This window comes from Diabrotica undecimpunctata, chromosome 7, assembly GCF_040954645.1.
Source record: "Diabrotica undecimpunctata isolate CICGRU chromosome 7, icDiaUnde3, whole genome shotgun sequence".
Lineage (NCBI taxonomy): Eukaryota > Metazoa > Arthropoda > Insecta > Coleoptera > Chrysomelidae > Diabrotica > Diabrotica undecimpunctata.
Window position 1 is genome coordinate 78,779,555 of NC_092809.1, and position 17,872 is coordinate 78,797,426.

The 17,872-nt window shown below is 32.7% G+C and overlaps 1 protein-coding gene across 5 annotated transcripts in view; it reads left to right on the forward strand.

The window, feature by feature from the left end:
• Window positions 1-17,872, forward strand: part of LOC140445516 (ATP-binding cassette sub-family C member 4-like) — a 105,896-nt gene that overhangs the window by 14,771 nt on the left and 73,253 nt on the right. For all 5 annotated transcript variants that reach the window (XM_072537594.1, XM_072537592.1, XM_072537591.1 and 2 more), the window contains 3 exons: window positions 2,434-2,596; window positions 5,982-6,092; window positions 12,183-12,522. In XM_072537594.1, coding sequence (XP_072393695.1) covers window positions 2,523-2,596; window positions 5,982-6,092; window positions 12,183-12,522 — 525 coding nt within the window. In that variant the 5' untranslated portion in view covers window positions 2,434-2,522. The remainder of the gene's footprint in view (window positions 1-2,433; window positions 2,597-5,981; window positions 6,093-12,182; window positions 12,523-17,872) is intronic.

Below are 17,872 nucleotides of genomic sequence, written 5' to 3' on the forward strand. Positions count from 1 at the left end.
ACTTGGTAAGATAATTGTGGTGCCTACTTGACCATTCTTTGAGTTTGGTGGTAGCGTGATCCCAATGTAACGCTCTGTAGGTGTGGCCTTTGTAGTCAGTACATGGTATTTTATTTATGATATGTTGGTTTATGACATGTTTACTTTGAGGTCAGTATATGGTATTTTATTTATGATAGCAATATTTTGGTCGGTTATTGCATTAATTATCAAGTAGTTCACGACCTCATTGCCACTTATTGCTATATAAGAAGACAGCCAGATAATGGAAATGTATTTTTGTTAAGCCTGTAGAATCATTCTTCTTTGATCTTAAAAAGTATTCCATGAGTTGTATCATCATGCAACCTCTTCTGTCCACTGCTGGACATAGGTCTCTCCCATTTTTCGCCATGAGTTGTATATAACTGTTTTATTCCAAGTAATGCGCTTATTAATTCGGTGATAATAACAAATTTGTTTCCATGAATAAAACTACATATTTCATGGCCTAGTGGAGTGCAAACATTTTTGTGGTCATAATGTTTTTTAATTTATTATTTTTGTAAGCAAATTATCGTTTCGTATCTCATTAGGTTAGCTGTTAAAACACTCATTATGCGTTAAATACGTTTTCATGATAATTCGATAACAGTAATTATCGTTTAGCCCATATTTAATTGCTTTAATAATGAGAAAAATAATTTCAAAAACATGTTTTTGGCAATAAATTAGTTTAATTAAAATAAAAATGGAAATGCGAGGAACAAATTACGCCCAAGCTTTATTTAGCGTACAGGTATTCTTTCAGAAATGTAGAGATGTCAGCTGTAATGTTTTCGTATGCCTGATTGACTAAAAGAAGGTTTTCGATAGAGTCAGGCATTAACAAATGATGGAAGTGCTAAAGAGAACAGGGATTGATGGTTCAAGATACTTAAAAATAACACCCAACCTGTATTGGAATCAATCAGCGGTGCTCCGAAAAGATGGAGAATATACAGATCAGGTCAAAAATCTTAAGGGGAGTGAGACAGGGATGCATAATTTTACCACAGATATTCAATCTGTACTCGAAGCACATTTTTGAGGAGGCTCTAAATTGATGAAGATATTGATGAAGGCATCTCAATAATGGAGTCAAGCTCAATAACCTGCGATATGCAGATGATACAATAGTGTTTTTCAATACCATAGAAGGGCTGCAAAACTTAATGAACAAAATAACGGAAACAAGTACAACATATGGACTGAATATAAACACCAGCAAAACAAAGCTAATGATCATTAGCAAGGAAAACATAACTGGAGCAAATCTATATGTGAACCAAACGAGAATTGACCGTGTCTCACAGTACAACTACTTGGGAACTATAATCAATGAGTCGTGGAACAATACCCAAGAGATTAAATGTCGCATCTGAAAGGCAAACAGTGCATTCTTGACTAAGAGCTCTGTGTTCAAGAGCCATGACCTAACCCTAGAAACAAAAAAAGACTCCTTAAATGTTACGTGTACTCAGTGCTTCTGTACGGAGTAGAAACGTGAACATGGAAGGCGGAAACTCTATCAAAACTTTAGGCTTTTGAGCTATGGTTATACAGAAGGATTCTGAAGATACCATGGATAGACAAAGTCGTAGTCTTGGTTTATACCATACTTCTACAAAAATATGTGCATTAAAATATGCATTTATTAAAGATTTTCTTTGCATTTTATCCGCTCTTTAGTCATGAGCATACATTGTCGTAAAATTAAGTATTAAATCAATTACCTTATTATCAAAACATAAAATAAAAAGTTTCAATGGTGTTTCTTCCCGCTAGATCATGTAATGTTCTCTTATTTTCGGCATCATTCCAAATTGGTGCATCGTCTCGGACGTCGCGAGTAGTTTTTAGGTATAGATAATAGACCCTGTCTTTTTGTTTCCAAGAACTCTTCATCTGATGGGTTATAATCGGTTGAAAAGCTCTTGTACACCCAAATTTTTGTTTTGCAATTTTCTGACAGACGTATCTGGAACAAGTACGACCAACGATTCACGAATACCTATAGGTCATTTTCATACCCAAACTTAATTCTTCTGAATTGAAACTAAATAATATTAAAAGAACTTAATGCTCCAAGAGATTTAATCAAATATAAAAGAGATAAGGTTTTTTTATGTCTATTAAATTAAGAAAAGTATTTAGTAAAGTATTTAAAAAACATAGATAATAACAAAACTTAGACAATGCTCCTAAACTCTTATGTAAACTAAAAAAGATTACAAATAGGACGTAATATTTACCTTCATTAACTTTAATAATATAATGTTTCTGATATGTAGATATTTAACGATTTGGCTAAAATTTTATTCTTGTAGAAAAACATTTATACGAGACAAAACATTTATTTTAGTTCTCTGATAATAATTGGATATTTTTAAATAATTTGTTATTTTATTGCAGTCATGTCGAATTAAATACAAACAAAATTGCCCTGCGAATACTTACAACTACGTAGAAATTTAGAATAGTTCAAATACCTGATTGCAAAGATGGAAATGACCAAAGAGAAATATAATCCCAATCCACGGGAGACAGCGAATTTTTTATCGGCTATATTTTTTGGGTAAGTAGTATTTTTTTCTTGTTTTTTCATTAATCTTCATAAACTCGATTTTCTAAACCATGATAGGTTTGTAGAAATAATTGTGAAATAAACTTTAATTAAGAGTTGTTGATAAGGTATATCGGAGTAGTTCCGACGGCGTCTAACATAAGTTGGACGGCGTTGTGTATCGCTAGACTAAGCCCCAAAAATTGATTTTGAGATATTTGAATTCAAAGTTTTCACTTTATTAAAATTCAGTATATGTTACAATTGTCATAATTTTTTGTTTCCAAAGACAGTTTTTTATGTTTTCTGTAAGTGCAAAATAGTAACTTGCTAATGTTTAAGAAAAAGGAAAAAAAAAATAAAAAGGCTTTTGGTCGACTTAGATTTTCGGCACATTGTGTCATTGCGTTATATATCAGTAGACCAAGCGACATGGAGGTCGTTTGGCCTAGTGATGCGTAACTAAAATATCACTTTTACTGAATGATCAGTAGACCACAAGCAATTTTTTGTTTTTGAGTATGACAACTAAAGTCGTTGTTTTGAACATTTTATATTACTTATTAATCGAAAATATAAAAAAATGAACTCATAATACTAACAAGTAAACATGAATCATCTTGTATCTTAAAGTCAAGTCTCCATCAAATCCGTCAATGTCATCTTTTACTGTATTGTTACTGAACAGGGAGCGGTACAGAGGTGTTGCATCATTAGATGCATTAAAGATCTTAAGTCGTTTTATCAAAGATCTTAAGCTTAGACACAGAAAGTGGCTTGCCTATCGGCCAAAGAGGAATCAAGCGGTCACCTAGGGATGGCATTGCAACGGGCCTCCAAGTTTCTTTTGAAGGTCTATTTGAACTTCACTAGTATTATAATCGGTTTTCATAAAAATACTCAGTGGTTTATCCTTTCTTATTTAAATTCGTCTTGTTTTAAGCCAGCTTGCTTACCTTACTGTTTTCTACGTCTGATTTACGGGTTGTAATTATAGTTTCCAACTTCTTTGTTTCAACGAATTCTGTTTTTTTCATTCTATGAACTACTAACGGGTTCTTTTTACGTGACTCATTCATCACGTTTAGGTAATCGTCAACGGTATATAAACGTTATTTACATTTTAGGGCACTTTCAATATCTCCAAAATCACTATCATTGGATAAAAAGCTATGACCAGGAAAGGAAAAACGTAATGTAATTTTTTCAGAATTAAAACTAGTTTGATGTTGCCGTTTTGGCCACCATAAGAGTCTGACCACAAAATTACATGTTTTGCAGAAGTAACATTTTCTTCAATATGTTTGTTAAGACAACTGTCTACTTCCTGGGCTGCCCGACTAGCTCCAGCTTCTATCCAAACATAACAATGACCTTTGTTATCCTTGCGGCTACGGATACTAAGGTGTAAATACATAATTGACCCTTGTAATATACGATATTTGTTGGGATTCTCGGAAGCGGAAGTTTTTTCTAAATCACAACAAAATATTTCCACTTCTGGTTTATTGTTGCTCATCTTCATGTCTAGCTTTCTTCTAAATTGTGCATTTTCTGCTTCTACTAAATGTATAGTTTTTCTGCTTTTAACTTACTTAATTTTTCGTTATCTGTGCAATTTTTATTTACTAATTCTAAACAATCACATCTATTACAGGTACCCATCTTTTTTAACTTTTTACTTTGAAGATTAAATCGTGTTATTTTGTAAATAACACTATTTAATCTTCACTTCACAAATAATAATTTTCAACACGAAAAAATATTTTTTTGTAAAAAAAAAACAGGATCGTTGTGTGCTTCTTCAATATACAACTCATACATTTTACTTAATGTTGTGCCTTCTGTTATATATTATCTTTCTGTGTTAGCTCTTCTGTAATGTAACTTGTACTTGGGGAATTTCATTATGTGCTTAATTACTTGTTGCTCACGATTTTTGTTAATTTTATTATGACTCGCACTTTGTCCCCGACAATCTCGAATACTCATTGGACATTTCATAGCTCTCAATGCTGCATTGACTTTGCAACTTGATATTCTCAAGGTCTGTAAAAAGAAAGGTTTACATACTATCACAGCAGATATTCTGTATATCCTGGTAGTATTTCTTGTGTTACTTGTTTTTGTCTTTTACGCTTTATTGGGACTTTGGAAACGTTTGAACAAATTATAGCCCACTGGGTATCATGAGATTCAACATTGTAAATCTTATCAAATTTTTTTTGGCATTATCTACACCAATCTTTTCCAAACATTTACACTTACAAAGATACATACGGAACTGTTTTGATTCTTTACATGCATTTCTGTGTGTGAAGTAACTCTTTTGAATAATACAGCTGTTTTCCTTGATTCGTGTTTTTTATCACTTGAAGATTTTTAAGATCCTCTTTAATCTTGTCATTTACTTGTGTAATAATAACTTCACCGTTTAATGCTACTTTCTCTTCTTGATTTTGTTCCTGATGAAGAATAATGATATGTTTTTTTCTTTTAGAAGTTGAAGGCATTTGCAGTGATTCATTGTCGAAATCTGCTTCTGGTAGTTTAACCTCCATAACTTAAACGATATTTTTAATAGAAATTTCGTTGTCAGGATTTTTATCATTATTTAATGGGGTTTCGCAAATAACTGGCACATGTTCTGTAAGGTCAACGCTATCATCTGGTGCTAATGGATATGCTTCAGTCTGCAAAAAATACAAATATTACAATAAAACTAGGTCAAAATATTCACCAAATTATCATCAAGAAATATTATCATCAAATTAGCGTTCGTTTGCTTAGCTTGGCAACACTATTACACACAAAACAAAAGTACTACAAAATAAATTAACATTAAGCTGACATAAATTTAATTTAACAACAAATACTACATAGATGAAAATTACAACTTTGTCGCAAAAAGCTAAAGACTGCTTACATATATACGATCGGTATATCATATTTATAAATACTTATTTTATTTGCTTACCTGCACATCTTCTTGTTTATGTGATACTATAGCACTGGCCATCATGTCTCGTTCTTAATTTAAAATGGTCTATTTTCAATTGTACTTAAGTTTATTTTATAAAAAAAAAATGAGTAAAAACTGGCACTACTTAACCTAAATGCCTTAAGTTGTTGCCAACAACGTTCATGTACGTATATTGCCAAATATTTGATTTACGATCATTAAAACGGTTGGCCTTGGCGCTTGGTCGACTAATGCAAAACTAATACCCAAAATTAGTCGCTTGGTCTAGTCATGCAAAATTCAAAATCCAGAATAAGTAGAAAGGCTCTTGGTCTTTTTACATATTTGACCTTGTATTATCCTGTCCCATTAATAATAAGCCTCAGTGGCTGATGCAATTAATAAAAATAATCCTAAATTTGTTTGTTTTTTTAGATATACATATGATGTATTTAAAAAGGGCTTATCGAAGACACTGGAAGTTGACGATTTATATAATCCGTTAAAGATTGACAGAAGCAAAGTCTTGGGAGATCATTTACAAAGGTTGGTACTTAATTTTTATAACTTGGGTTATTTCGCAAAGTTCTCTCACACTGACATATGTAATCTTCTAATATTGGATACTTTTATTTTATAGATTGTCAAATCTTTATGGCACGGTTATAAAAGTTATTTTAGTTTAAGTAAGATAATCATTCCCTATTATTTGTTGTGTTTCTTGAGAAAATAATATTTTTTCTTCCACTCTAGGTACCGTCGCTTTTAACTTTACTTTACTTTACTTAATCAGTAGACCCATTTGTACCTTTCGGTGTTGGGCCGTTTAAAATACAATTCATTACATTACAATATTTGACAGTCTTCTGAGGTGTCCTAGGCGTCCCACACTCTTTTAATTATTATTAAGTCTATTATTGTCCATCCGGGTTAGATGTCTTTCTGATTCTATCAGTTCTTTTTACTCCTATCGTTCTTCTAAGGTATTTCATCTCTGCTGCCTGAATTCTGCTCTGATGTCTTTTGTTTAATATCCAATTTTCTGCTCCATATGTCACTGTAGGTCTATATATTGTTTTGTATATTGTCATCTTGGTCTTTGTTGATATTTCCTTGTTATTAAGGAATCCTCTATTTAGTGTTTGGAATAGTTTTCCTGTGTTTTCCATTCTGTTGTTAAGATCATCCTCGATGTCTCCTTTGTTGTTGATTACTGTTCCTAAGTATTTGTATGAATTTATCTGTATTATTTTTTGTTGGTCTATCATTACTTCTATTTGATCTTCCGTCCCTTGTTTCCTTGATATTTTCATTATTTGAGTCTTCTCTTTGTTTACGTTTAAGTTGAATTTGCTTGCTTCTAGGTTCCATTTCTCTAAGTTGTATTTCAGTTTTTCTGCAGTTTCCGCAATTAATACTATGTCGTCTGCAAATGCAGTATTTCTTGAATGTTTTCTTACATTCTTTCACTATCTCATCTATTACATTTATGAATAGTACTGGGCTGAGACTTCCCCCTTGTCTAACTCCTTGGGTTGTTTCAAATGGTTCTGACTGTATATTTAACATTCTTACTGTATTTGTTGTTTTCATGTATATACTCTTTGTTGCTTCTATTAGTTCTTCACTTACTTGTTTCTTCTTTAGGCTTTTCCATATATCTTTTCTTTTGACTGAGTCGAATGCTTTTTCCATGTCTATAAAGCTCAGATGTATTTCTTTATTTTTCTTTAAGGCTTTTCTTATTACTTGTTGCATGGTGAATATATGGTCTTGTGTGTTGTGTCCTTTCCTGAATCCACTTTGTACATCCTCTAATTTATGTTCTATTTGTTTTCTAATTTTCCTTTCTATTATGGTTTCGTATACTTTTGCTGCTACACATAGTAGTGATATACCTTTATAGTTCCTACAGTCTCTTGTGTTTCCTTTCTTGTATATAGGTATAATTACTGCATTTGTCCATTCTCTGGGTATTACTTTTCTCTTCCATATTAGGTTATATATGTATAACAATTTTTCTTTTGCTTTTACTCCTATATATTTCATCATTTCTGGTGCTACTTCATCGCTTCCTGCTGCTTTTCCAATCTTTATCTTTCTTATTGCTTCTCCTTTCAGTTCTTCTTTTTCTATAGTTTCTGGATTTTCCGTGTTTCTCATGGATACTCTCCTGTTGTGGCTTTCCTTCTCCATTGTATTCGCTTGATTTCCATTCAGTATCAGCTGAAAATGTTCCCTCCATCTTTCCATTATTGTCTTATCGTCGTTTATTATTGTTCCTTCCTTGTTCATTATTTGTTTCAGTTTCGTTTTTTTGTTGCTTCTTAGGTTTTTCAGTGTTCTGTAAAATAATTTTACGTTTTCTGTACTGTTTTCTTCCATTTTTTCCCCGAATTCTTTTTCTCCGAACTTTTCTTTTTCTCTTTCTTAACTATCTATTTAACTTTTGTTCTTTGTCTCTTATAATTTTCATATTTTTGTTGTGTTTTGTCTTGGATGTATTCTTTCCATAATTTCTTCTTTTCTTTTTACTTCATCGTTCCACCAAGATGTTCGTTTCCCTCTGTTGTTATTTCTTGTGGTTCCACATATTGATTTAGCTCTTTTTATCATCGCATTTTAAAATTTTCCCCATTCTTCTTCTATTGTTTCTGTTATTTCATGTTCATTATCCATCTCTTTGTCTAGTCCTTCTGAGTATCTTATTCTCGTTGTTTCTTCCCTAAGTTTATAAATTTTTATTATTTCTTTGTGTTTTCTGTTTATGTTCTCATTTCTTTTTATTTCTTTTCTTTTGCTTTTGAATGTGGTTTCTAGTAGATAGTGGTCACTACCAATTTCATAACTCCTTTTTACCCTTACGTCTCTTATCCAGTTCTTCTCTGTTTTTTGCACTATAGTATAGTCTATAATTGATTGTTCGTCTCTTGATTTGACTTCTCTTGTGATCTTGTGTATCCTTTTATGTTGGAAGTGTGTGTTCATAATCACCAGGTTATTGTCTAGACAGAATTCGAGTAGTAATTTTCCATTTTTGTTTAGTTTGTCCTCCCCATAAAGTCCGATGACATTGTTCCATTTTTCTATTTCTTTCCCCACTCTACTGTTCATGTCTCCTGTGATCACAATTTTGTCTGTACAATCATTTATCACTTCTTGTAATTTGTCCCAGAATTCATTCTTTTCGTTTTTTGTTGCGTCTTCATCTGGTCCATAACATATGATTAGGTTTGTATTGGTTTCCTCTGTATCCATATCTATGTCTACTCTTAGTATACGTTCGTTGTAATATATCCAATTTTTTATTTTGTTGATACTCTCCTTTTTTATCATGCACGCTACTCCTGCCTGAGCTCTCTTCGTTTCTTCCACTCCACTGTATATTAGTAAAATTCCGTTTTCTAATATTATTGATTCTTTTCCTTTTTTCTTTGTCTCTGTTATAGCTACTATTTCAATGTTTTTATCTCTAATTTCTTCCCCCAGTTCTATTTCCTTCCCATTTATACCTCTCACATTCCATGATGCCATTTTCCAAATTGTTTTGTTCTTTTCTGTGTTTAAGTTGTACTTCAATTTGTTTTTACTCCCGTTTGTGTTATCTTTAGATCTGCTCATGTCCCTGCTCTGTGCCTGTTTTGTTTCTCGGTCCGTTATTGTGTTTTCTTCAGCTAGTTTTTTGAACTAGTTGGTTCTGTATTGTATGTTATTTTTTCTATCTGGCTTGTTTTTTGATTCCATTTCCACTTAATGCCTTCAATAACTATGAAACCATATCCAATTTTTGTCCTTTTCCCATTAGTCTTTTTATCTGCTGCTATCTTCCTAAGATTTCTTTGTATCTCTATCTCTTTTAATGTTAGATCACATTCTATATATACTCTATGTTGCTTTTAGTTTATTAGTTTACCCTTCGCTTTCAGCATTTTCATTTTATCTTCGAATTATTTACATTCGATAACACACATTGTTTCATTTATCTTTTGTACCCTATTTATTTCTGATTTTACTCCCATTTTTATTTCTATGAAGTTCTCCAGTTGCTCTGCTTCTATTGTGTCTATTGGTAAGCCTCTCATAATTAGGTTATTTTTCTTCTTTTCTCTCTGACATGCTTCCAATGCTATTTCTATTTCATCTATTTTTTGTTTCATCGTTGTCATTTCTTTCTTTAGATTTTCATTTTCTCTTATTATTTCTTTCATTTGCAATTTGTATTCACTATTTTCCTTCCTAATTTCTTTTAGTTCCTCAATCATATTACCCATTGTATTTTTTATCTCTTCCAGGTCATTGTTTTTCTTTTTATTATCGCTTGCTATTTGTCTCATTAGTTCCATCATTTCGTTCTGGCTGCTGGTTTCATTCGTTGTTGGTTTTGACCTGTCTGGCGTTCGGCTCACTTTTCTGCTCCTGCTAAATATATCTATCTCCTCTTTGCTTTTTCTTTTACCGTCTTCATCAACCTTACCATCCGCCATTTTTCTTCTTATTCAAATAATTAAAGTATTTATAAATATAAATATTATAAGTAACGGTTACAAATCTCGACAAGCGCCGCGCCTACCTCTACAGTTAAATCTTAGCTTTTAAAAACCGTCGCTTTTAAAAGGGTTGGTAATCATCAAGGACACTTTGGTTTTTGATAATGCAGCTCTAAATATTTCTGTAAAACTGCATTTATATCACTTTTTCAGATCATTTAATTAGGAAATTCGTCTTGTTCCAATATCTTCTCTTAATATTTTACCTTATACTATCATCTGTAAAAAGACTGATTCTGCTCTCTTCATATTACCCAGATATTGTAACTTTCTCATCTTAATTATATTAATTATTTTTTCTTTGTTTATTCTCTTCAACAACTTTGCTTTTCAACAACTTTTTACTCTATCCCCCAACTTATTTTTCGGTTAGGTCAGATCTCAAAAGTTTCTAGTCGATCACTTTATTTTATGTAGCCTATTGATGTTTACAGTGCGATAAATATACATACACATATACCAAAATAAAATAAAACTAAAAATTAATGTCTAATTTACACAGCATTTAATTGCTTCTGGGAAACAATTCACAAAGTCGTGGAGTTTGATCCGATGAAGCCTTGAGTTGGGGTGGATATCTGGATATAGTCTGATTCTATTGTTGGCATCCATCTTGTTGACCTTTGCCAATGTATATCACAAGTATCACCAATTTTTCGGGCAGTTTTGATTGGAGGATTTTTAGATCTCATTCTCTGGTTCTCTTTTGTGATATGTGGTATACATTGATGGATTAGTAATTGTATGTTGGCTACAATTTTCTGGTACTCTATTGCTAATGCTGCTGTACGGCGTATTGCTAATGAAGCAATATTACTCAAAATAGAGAGCCATGTTACTGGGGTTGATTTTATTGTTCCAGTGATTATTCTTATTGTTTGATTAAGTTGGACATCGATTTTGTTGGTATGTGCACTATTTGGCCATAGTGGTGCACAATATTTGGGTCACATAACCAGGGGAGAAAAATATGAGCTGCTGAGAATTATTATGCAAGGAAGGATCCAAGGAAGAAGAAGCATAGGAAGAAGACGCATCTCCTGGCTGAAGAACCTTAGAGAATAGTTTAACTGTAGTTCACTACAACTTTTCAGAGCAGCAGCCAACAAAGTGACCATAGCCGTTATGATATCCAACCTCCGATAGGAGATGGAACTTTAAGAAGAAGAAGGTGCACAATATTCTGCTGCCGCTGAAGAAACCAAAGCTATCGCAGACGTTCAAAGTGTATCCGCTGAAGTTGTTCCAGAAAGTTTTGTTATTACATTGTTTCCTGTGTTGTGAAAGAGACAGGCTTGTGTTATGACGTAAGCACCAGCTCTTAAAGTAGGTACTTAGTGTAGTTATATCTCACTTTAAATCTCGTTCTACTGCTTCTTTACTTTTATCCTGGAAGCCAATGGTCAGGTCGTCAGCATAAAACACACTTCGAGAAACGAATAAATATAACTTATATCTTCTTCTCATTGCGCCGTCTCCTTTCGAAGGTTGGCGATCCTAATGGCAACTGTAGTTTTGGAAACTGCTGCGAAAAAGATCTCTGTAGATGAGCGGTCGAACCATCTCCTCAGGTCTTTCAGCCACGAGTTCTGGCGTCTTCCTACGGATCTTTTGCCCTGTACTTTTCCTTCCAGTATAACTTGAAGTAATTCATATCTTTCGCCTCTCAACACATAACCGAAGTATTGCATTTTCCTCTCTTTGATTATTCTTAGTAATTCTTTTTGTTTACACATGCGACGAAGTACCTCAATATTAGTAACTCTTTGTACTCATGGAATCCTCAACATTCGTCTGTATATATACATCTCAAAGGCATCTATTCTTTTTTCTATTTCAGAGTCCATTGTCCAACTTTCACAGCCATACAGTAAGACAGAAAAAATAACTTATATATAGTATAAATATTTTCAGTCCAAGTTACCTCGAGTACGCGAAAATAGAAACGTAGTTTAAGCCCGAATTAACTCGAGTAAATACGTTAAGTGATTAAAAGGTGCAAAGGCTTTTGTTAGTTTTTTTTATTTTGCTGTTGCTTACAACTTTTCATTTTATATAGCGAAACATTGACTGATTTATTTTTTTTTAGAAATTGGGACAAGCAACTAGAAAAAGCAAAGCAAACAAATTCGAAACCAAGTTTATTGAAAGCCATTGTTATGACATTTTGGTTTGAGTACGTAAAGCTAGGAATATATGATATCTCGACAGATTTAGTGCTAAGACTCATTCAACCTCTAGTACTTGGAAACCTATTGGATTATTTTAAACCAGAATCACAAGTTTCAAAAAATGATGCCCTTCTGTATGCAGGTATCATAGTAGCTATAAACGTCCTGAACTTTTTGATCGGAAATCAATATATGCTAGAGGTTTTTCACAGTGGCATGAGAATAAGAGCAGCTTGTTGTGCTGTTATATACAGAAAGGTAATTTTAAGAAAATCGTTTCGAAATATTTTCTTTATAAGTTTATATTAGTGTCGCCTTATGTTTCTAAGGTTCAATTTTGATATTGTATCCAATGATAGATGCCTGCAAATGATGAGCAGCGAAAAGTTTTGTATGATAAAGCAGTTCGTTAAGTAAATAGTGATTCTAGTCTATAACAATCATGCTAGAGTTTTGGAATCTTAAAAGTCCAACAGGTAAAAGTTGGTGGATGCATTTGAAGAAAGTAGACTACAAATTGCACCTATGCTATAATTTCACTATTTGAGAGAGTGATTCCTCGTTTAAATGATGAATATCCTCAAATTTAAATGTACACAGCGGCCCTCGAAAACTACCCGTTTTCTCAATTGCAATTTGCGTTTTCTCATAAGAAATTACACAATATATAAGTAGTATATTTATTTGTGCTTCTTTATAGAAAAGTTGACCAGGAGTTGTCGTACAGTGTAGCCAATTCTTATTCACAAGTAGTAATTATGGTCATACAAAACCTGTATTCTTCCACGCAGCGATTATTACCGTCATAAAAATACCAAAAAACATGATTTTTTCAATAGTAAAAATTAAGCACAAAATTGTAATTAAATAAATTTTATTTATATGTTCAATTTCGATATATATTTAAATTTATAAAATAAAAATCGATATTTTAAAACATTATTTTTCAATCGTTTGGCAACTTTTTAATTAGCGACGGAACTCCGTTTCAATTCTGACCCACAGAAAGCCGTAAAACTAGTTTTTGCCGAGCAAGTGCCCATTAACAATTGTTTATTTATATTGGCGTTTCTGAGGGTAGTGCATGTATTGCATTTTGTGAATATATTTTATGCGATAAGTTTGTGTTATTGATAAAACGTGTTATTGATAATACGATTGTTATAGTTTGTTGCTTTATAGTAAATTTTTAGTTATATTCTGTATTATTTGGTTTGAGTTTTATTGGAGTTGGACGAAACACTGAGTTGTTCCAAAAGAAGACAGCAAAATTCTGATGTTGATTCCAAAAATAAAAAGCCGCAAAAGAGACGGAAAATGTTAACGTCCGAAGAGATGGTAATGATACGAAACGTTTATGAAGGAATTGTCGGCAGAAAAATGGCATTAAATGTTAGCCAAGCGGTCGACATTTGTAGCAGTTTAACAAAAATATCCGTTAGCTGTATTTATCGTGTACTTAAAAATACATCGGAAAATAAAAAGCAAGAAAAAGGTAAAACTAGAGGTGGGAAAAGCATTGTTTTGGATGACGAGACTCTGAAAACATACCCCGGAGCTGACATAAATTCAGACCATAATCCATTAGTAGGCGTAATGCAGATAAAATTGAAGAAGATCCAAAAACAAACAAATATACCACGGTTTGATGTCCCAAAGATAAAAGAAAAACCTATACGTTAGAGCTTAAAACAAGAAATAAATGATAACTTAAAGAAAATCAAACAAGACGTGATAAAAACAACAGATAATAATGACAAATGGAACATGGTACAGGAAACTTTAATAAAGGCAGGAGAAAAGCTACTGCAGACAAAAATAAGAAAAAAACAGAGATGGATAACTTCAGAAATCTTAGATCTAATGGAGGAAAGAAGGAAACATAAAGGCAGGAGTAAGGCAAAATACAAGGAACTACAGAGATTGATAGGAAAGAAAATGAAAGAGGCCAAATCCACCTGGCTTGCTAATCAATGCAGTGAAATAGAGGCATATGCTAAACAGTATGATAGCTTCAACATTCATAAGAAAATAAAGGAAATGACAAATACACTGAGAAAAAAGAAAGATGCCCTTCTGAAAGATGCAAATGGAAAAATCATTACAGAAATTAAAGAGAAATTAAAAAAATGGAAGACATACATAACAGATCTGTTATGGATAACGATGGATAATCGACAAGAACCGGAAAAAATCGACAGCGAAACGGGGCCAGAGATCATAATAGAGGAAATCGAACAAGCATTACGAAACGCAAAAAATGGAAAAACTGTAGGTCCAGACGAAATACCTGCCGAACTACTGAAATGTCTAGACGATGAAACTCTACCTGTACTTCTGAACCTATTTAATGAAGTATATAAAACTGGAAAAATCCTACAGGAATGGTTGGTGTCCACCTTTGTAGCAATACCAAAAACAGTATATGCCAAAGATTGTTCTACCAAATATGCCAAAGACTATAGGACAATATCACTAATAAGCCATACCCTCAAAATATTTCTGAAGGTGATTCATGGAAGATTATATAGAAAACTAGAAGATGATATGGATGATACTCAGTTTGGGTTTCGCAAGGGACTGGGAACGAGGGAGGCATTGTTTGCTTTTAATGTCCTCTCAAAGATGCTTAGATATGAACCTAGATATTTATTCCTGTTTCATCGACTTCAAGAAGGCATTCGACAGGGTCCGACATGAAAAACTAATAGAAATACTGAGAAACAAATATATAGACAGACGAGACTTACGAATCATTATCAATCTGTATTGGATTCAAAAGGCCAATATAAAGATAGAAGAACCAAAGACCGAAAATATAGATATAAAGAGAGGAGTAAGACAAGGCTGTGTTCTGTCACCATTACTGTTTAACGTGTACAATGAAGCCATATTCCAGGAAGCGATAGCGGATCTGGGTGATGGAATCTCTGTAAACGGAAGAATAGTAAATAACATAAGATTCGCTGATGACACCGTTATAATGGCAGACACCCTGAAATCGCTACAAGAATTGGTAAATAAAATTAACGATTATTGCATTAGATACGGACTAAAAATAAATAAGAGAAAAACTAAATTTATGATTGTCTCAAAAACGCAACATGGAAATGAAAGATTAATGATAGAGCAAACCCAAATAGAAAAAGTAGAGACATACAAATATCTGGGAACCTGGGTTGATGACAAAAATGACTAAAGCAGAGAAATCAAAGTCCGAATTGAAACTGCAAGGCAAGCATTTGTGAAAATGAAGACAATGCTTACCAACCTTCAGTTGGATCTCAGATTAAGGGCTCTAAGATGTTACCTATTTTCTATCTTACTATACGGAATGGAAGCTTGGACATTGAAGAAACAACACATAAGAAAAATAGAAGCGTTCGAAATGTGGTGTTACAGAAAAATATTAAAAATTCAGTGAGTTCAAAGGATTACCAATACTGAGGTACTACGACGTCTAAATAAGGAGTTAGAAATTATGAACAGCATAAAAAGAAGAAAACTAGAGTATTTGGGTAACATAACCAGAGGAGAAAAATATGAGCTGCTGAGAATTATTATGCAAGAAAGGATCTAAGGAACGCGAAGCATTTATAGAAGGCTGGTCTACAGGATTAAAAGCTCCACCAGGAAAGGGACGGCGTTTAATCATCACCCATATAGGAAGTGATATAGGGTTCCTGATGGATTGCCTACGAAGAATCAATGCTTAAAATTTAGCTACTTGACATTGCACTGTTAAGGAAAAGTGAATATCTTAAATATGCTGTAGATGGAACTGCAAAAGATTATGGTGTCAAAAGTTTTGCGTCTACCACCTTATCATTGTGAACTTAATCCCATTGAACTTATCTGGGCGCAAGTGAAAGGAGAAGTAGCACCCAATAACAAAACGTTCAAATTAAACGAAGTTAAGGAACTTTTGATTCAAGCAATCCTCCATGTAACTCCAGAGAAATGGGCTAAATGTATAGGTCACATAATTAAAGACGAACATCGTATGTGGGAACTTGACACTCATATCGAAGTTTTACTAGAGCCAATTATAATTACACCAGGTGGTGAAGATAATGACAGCGATAGCAGCACTGCATCTTCAGATTTAGACAGCGAATAATATTTTCTAATAGTTTAATAAGAACATCAGCATAAAAAAAACCAAAAACAAAAAAAACGAGAAGAATATAGTAAGTGTGTATAGTGTTTGTGCTTAAATAAAATAGTACAATGTTTTGTTACATCAAACTTTGTTTTTATTTTGTTTTTATAGAATTTTATTTTGTTTTATAGGATTTTATTTTGTTTTGTTTTATACTGTAATAAGTATATATTGTATATTAATAATATATTAATAATTGTATAAGACAATATGGCTCTTGGCGAACACCTATTTATAAAAAGTAGCGCGCCACAAGACATACCTCTGGGGTGGTGTGAAAACTGTATTAAAATTTGTTTTAAAAAAATTTCATTGTGTAACTCTTTAAGAACGCGTCACGTCAAAATACGTTTTAGCGTAACTTCCGCAACAGCCGGGTGGTATCAGTAAGCTTTCTGCAAAATTACTTGTTTTTTATTGCTTTTTGTTTGTGGCATTCTGTATCTTTAGGGGAATGTAGGGAATGAGCCACAAAATATTAATATTAAATATGATAGTAATATTTATTTTCTATGGCATTTTCCTTGTCGTTTTGTATTTCGAGAAATAATGTTGGGAATAAGCTACAATATATTTATTCAAATGTTTAATTTACGGACGTTTAGATCTCTATAAAGAGACCGTTTTCAAACATACAAATGACGAATATATTTATTTTTCTATAGTTTTTTGTTTGCGGCATTCTGTATTTTTAGGGAGAAGGTTGGAAATAAGCCACAATATATCTATTTACGTGTTTAATACACTGACGTTTCGATATCTAATCCGTTTTTAAAGATAGAAAAAAAAAAGAAAATAAATAATATAAGATTATAAAAATATATAATAATAAACAAATAAAATAAATATAACTATCATTTATATCTTTGAAAACGGTCTTTGGATATAGAGATCGAAACGTCAGTAAAAACTTGTAAATAAATATATTGTGGCCTATTTCGAACATTAATATTTGAAAAATAAAATATAATTAACGTTAAAATAAAAGTGAGTGTACGTCACTGGATTTCCATACATCTTTTCGCATTTCTGCGCCTTTAAACGATAAATCACTCTCACAAATAGTGAAATTATATACTCGTTTTCATCGTTCTTGGCGTGTGCCTGAAATAAGCTACTACGGAATTTTTAATATTCGTCTGTCTCTGATACACAGATGCGTAATTCAATTGTGCGAGTCACGATCGTCATGGTAAAGTGCGATGAGAAGGGAATGAAGAGACCACTCGCGTCTCCCAGTATTGTAGCAATAACACCGATGCGTTTGGCCGATAAGGTGTCGGTGATAAGTTCGGCCTCTTTACGAATACAGATAGCTGGCAGTGACGTGTTTTTTTTTTAACATGTTACCCTTATCTGTGCAGGTTTGAAGTAGCTGATGAAATAGTTTTTATAGGTAAACAGTTTTTAATTAATTAATAGTTTGAGCTCTTACTGTGTGGAATT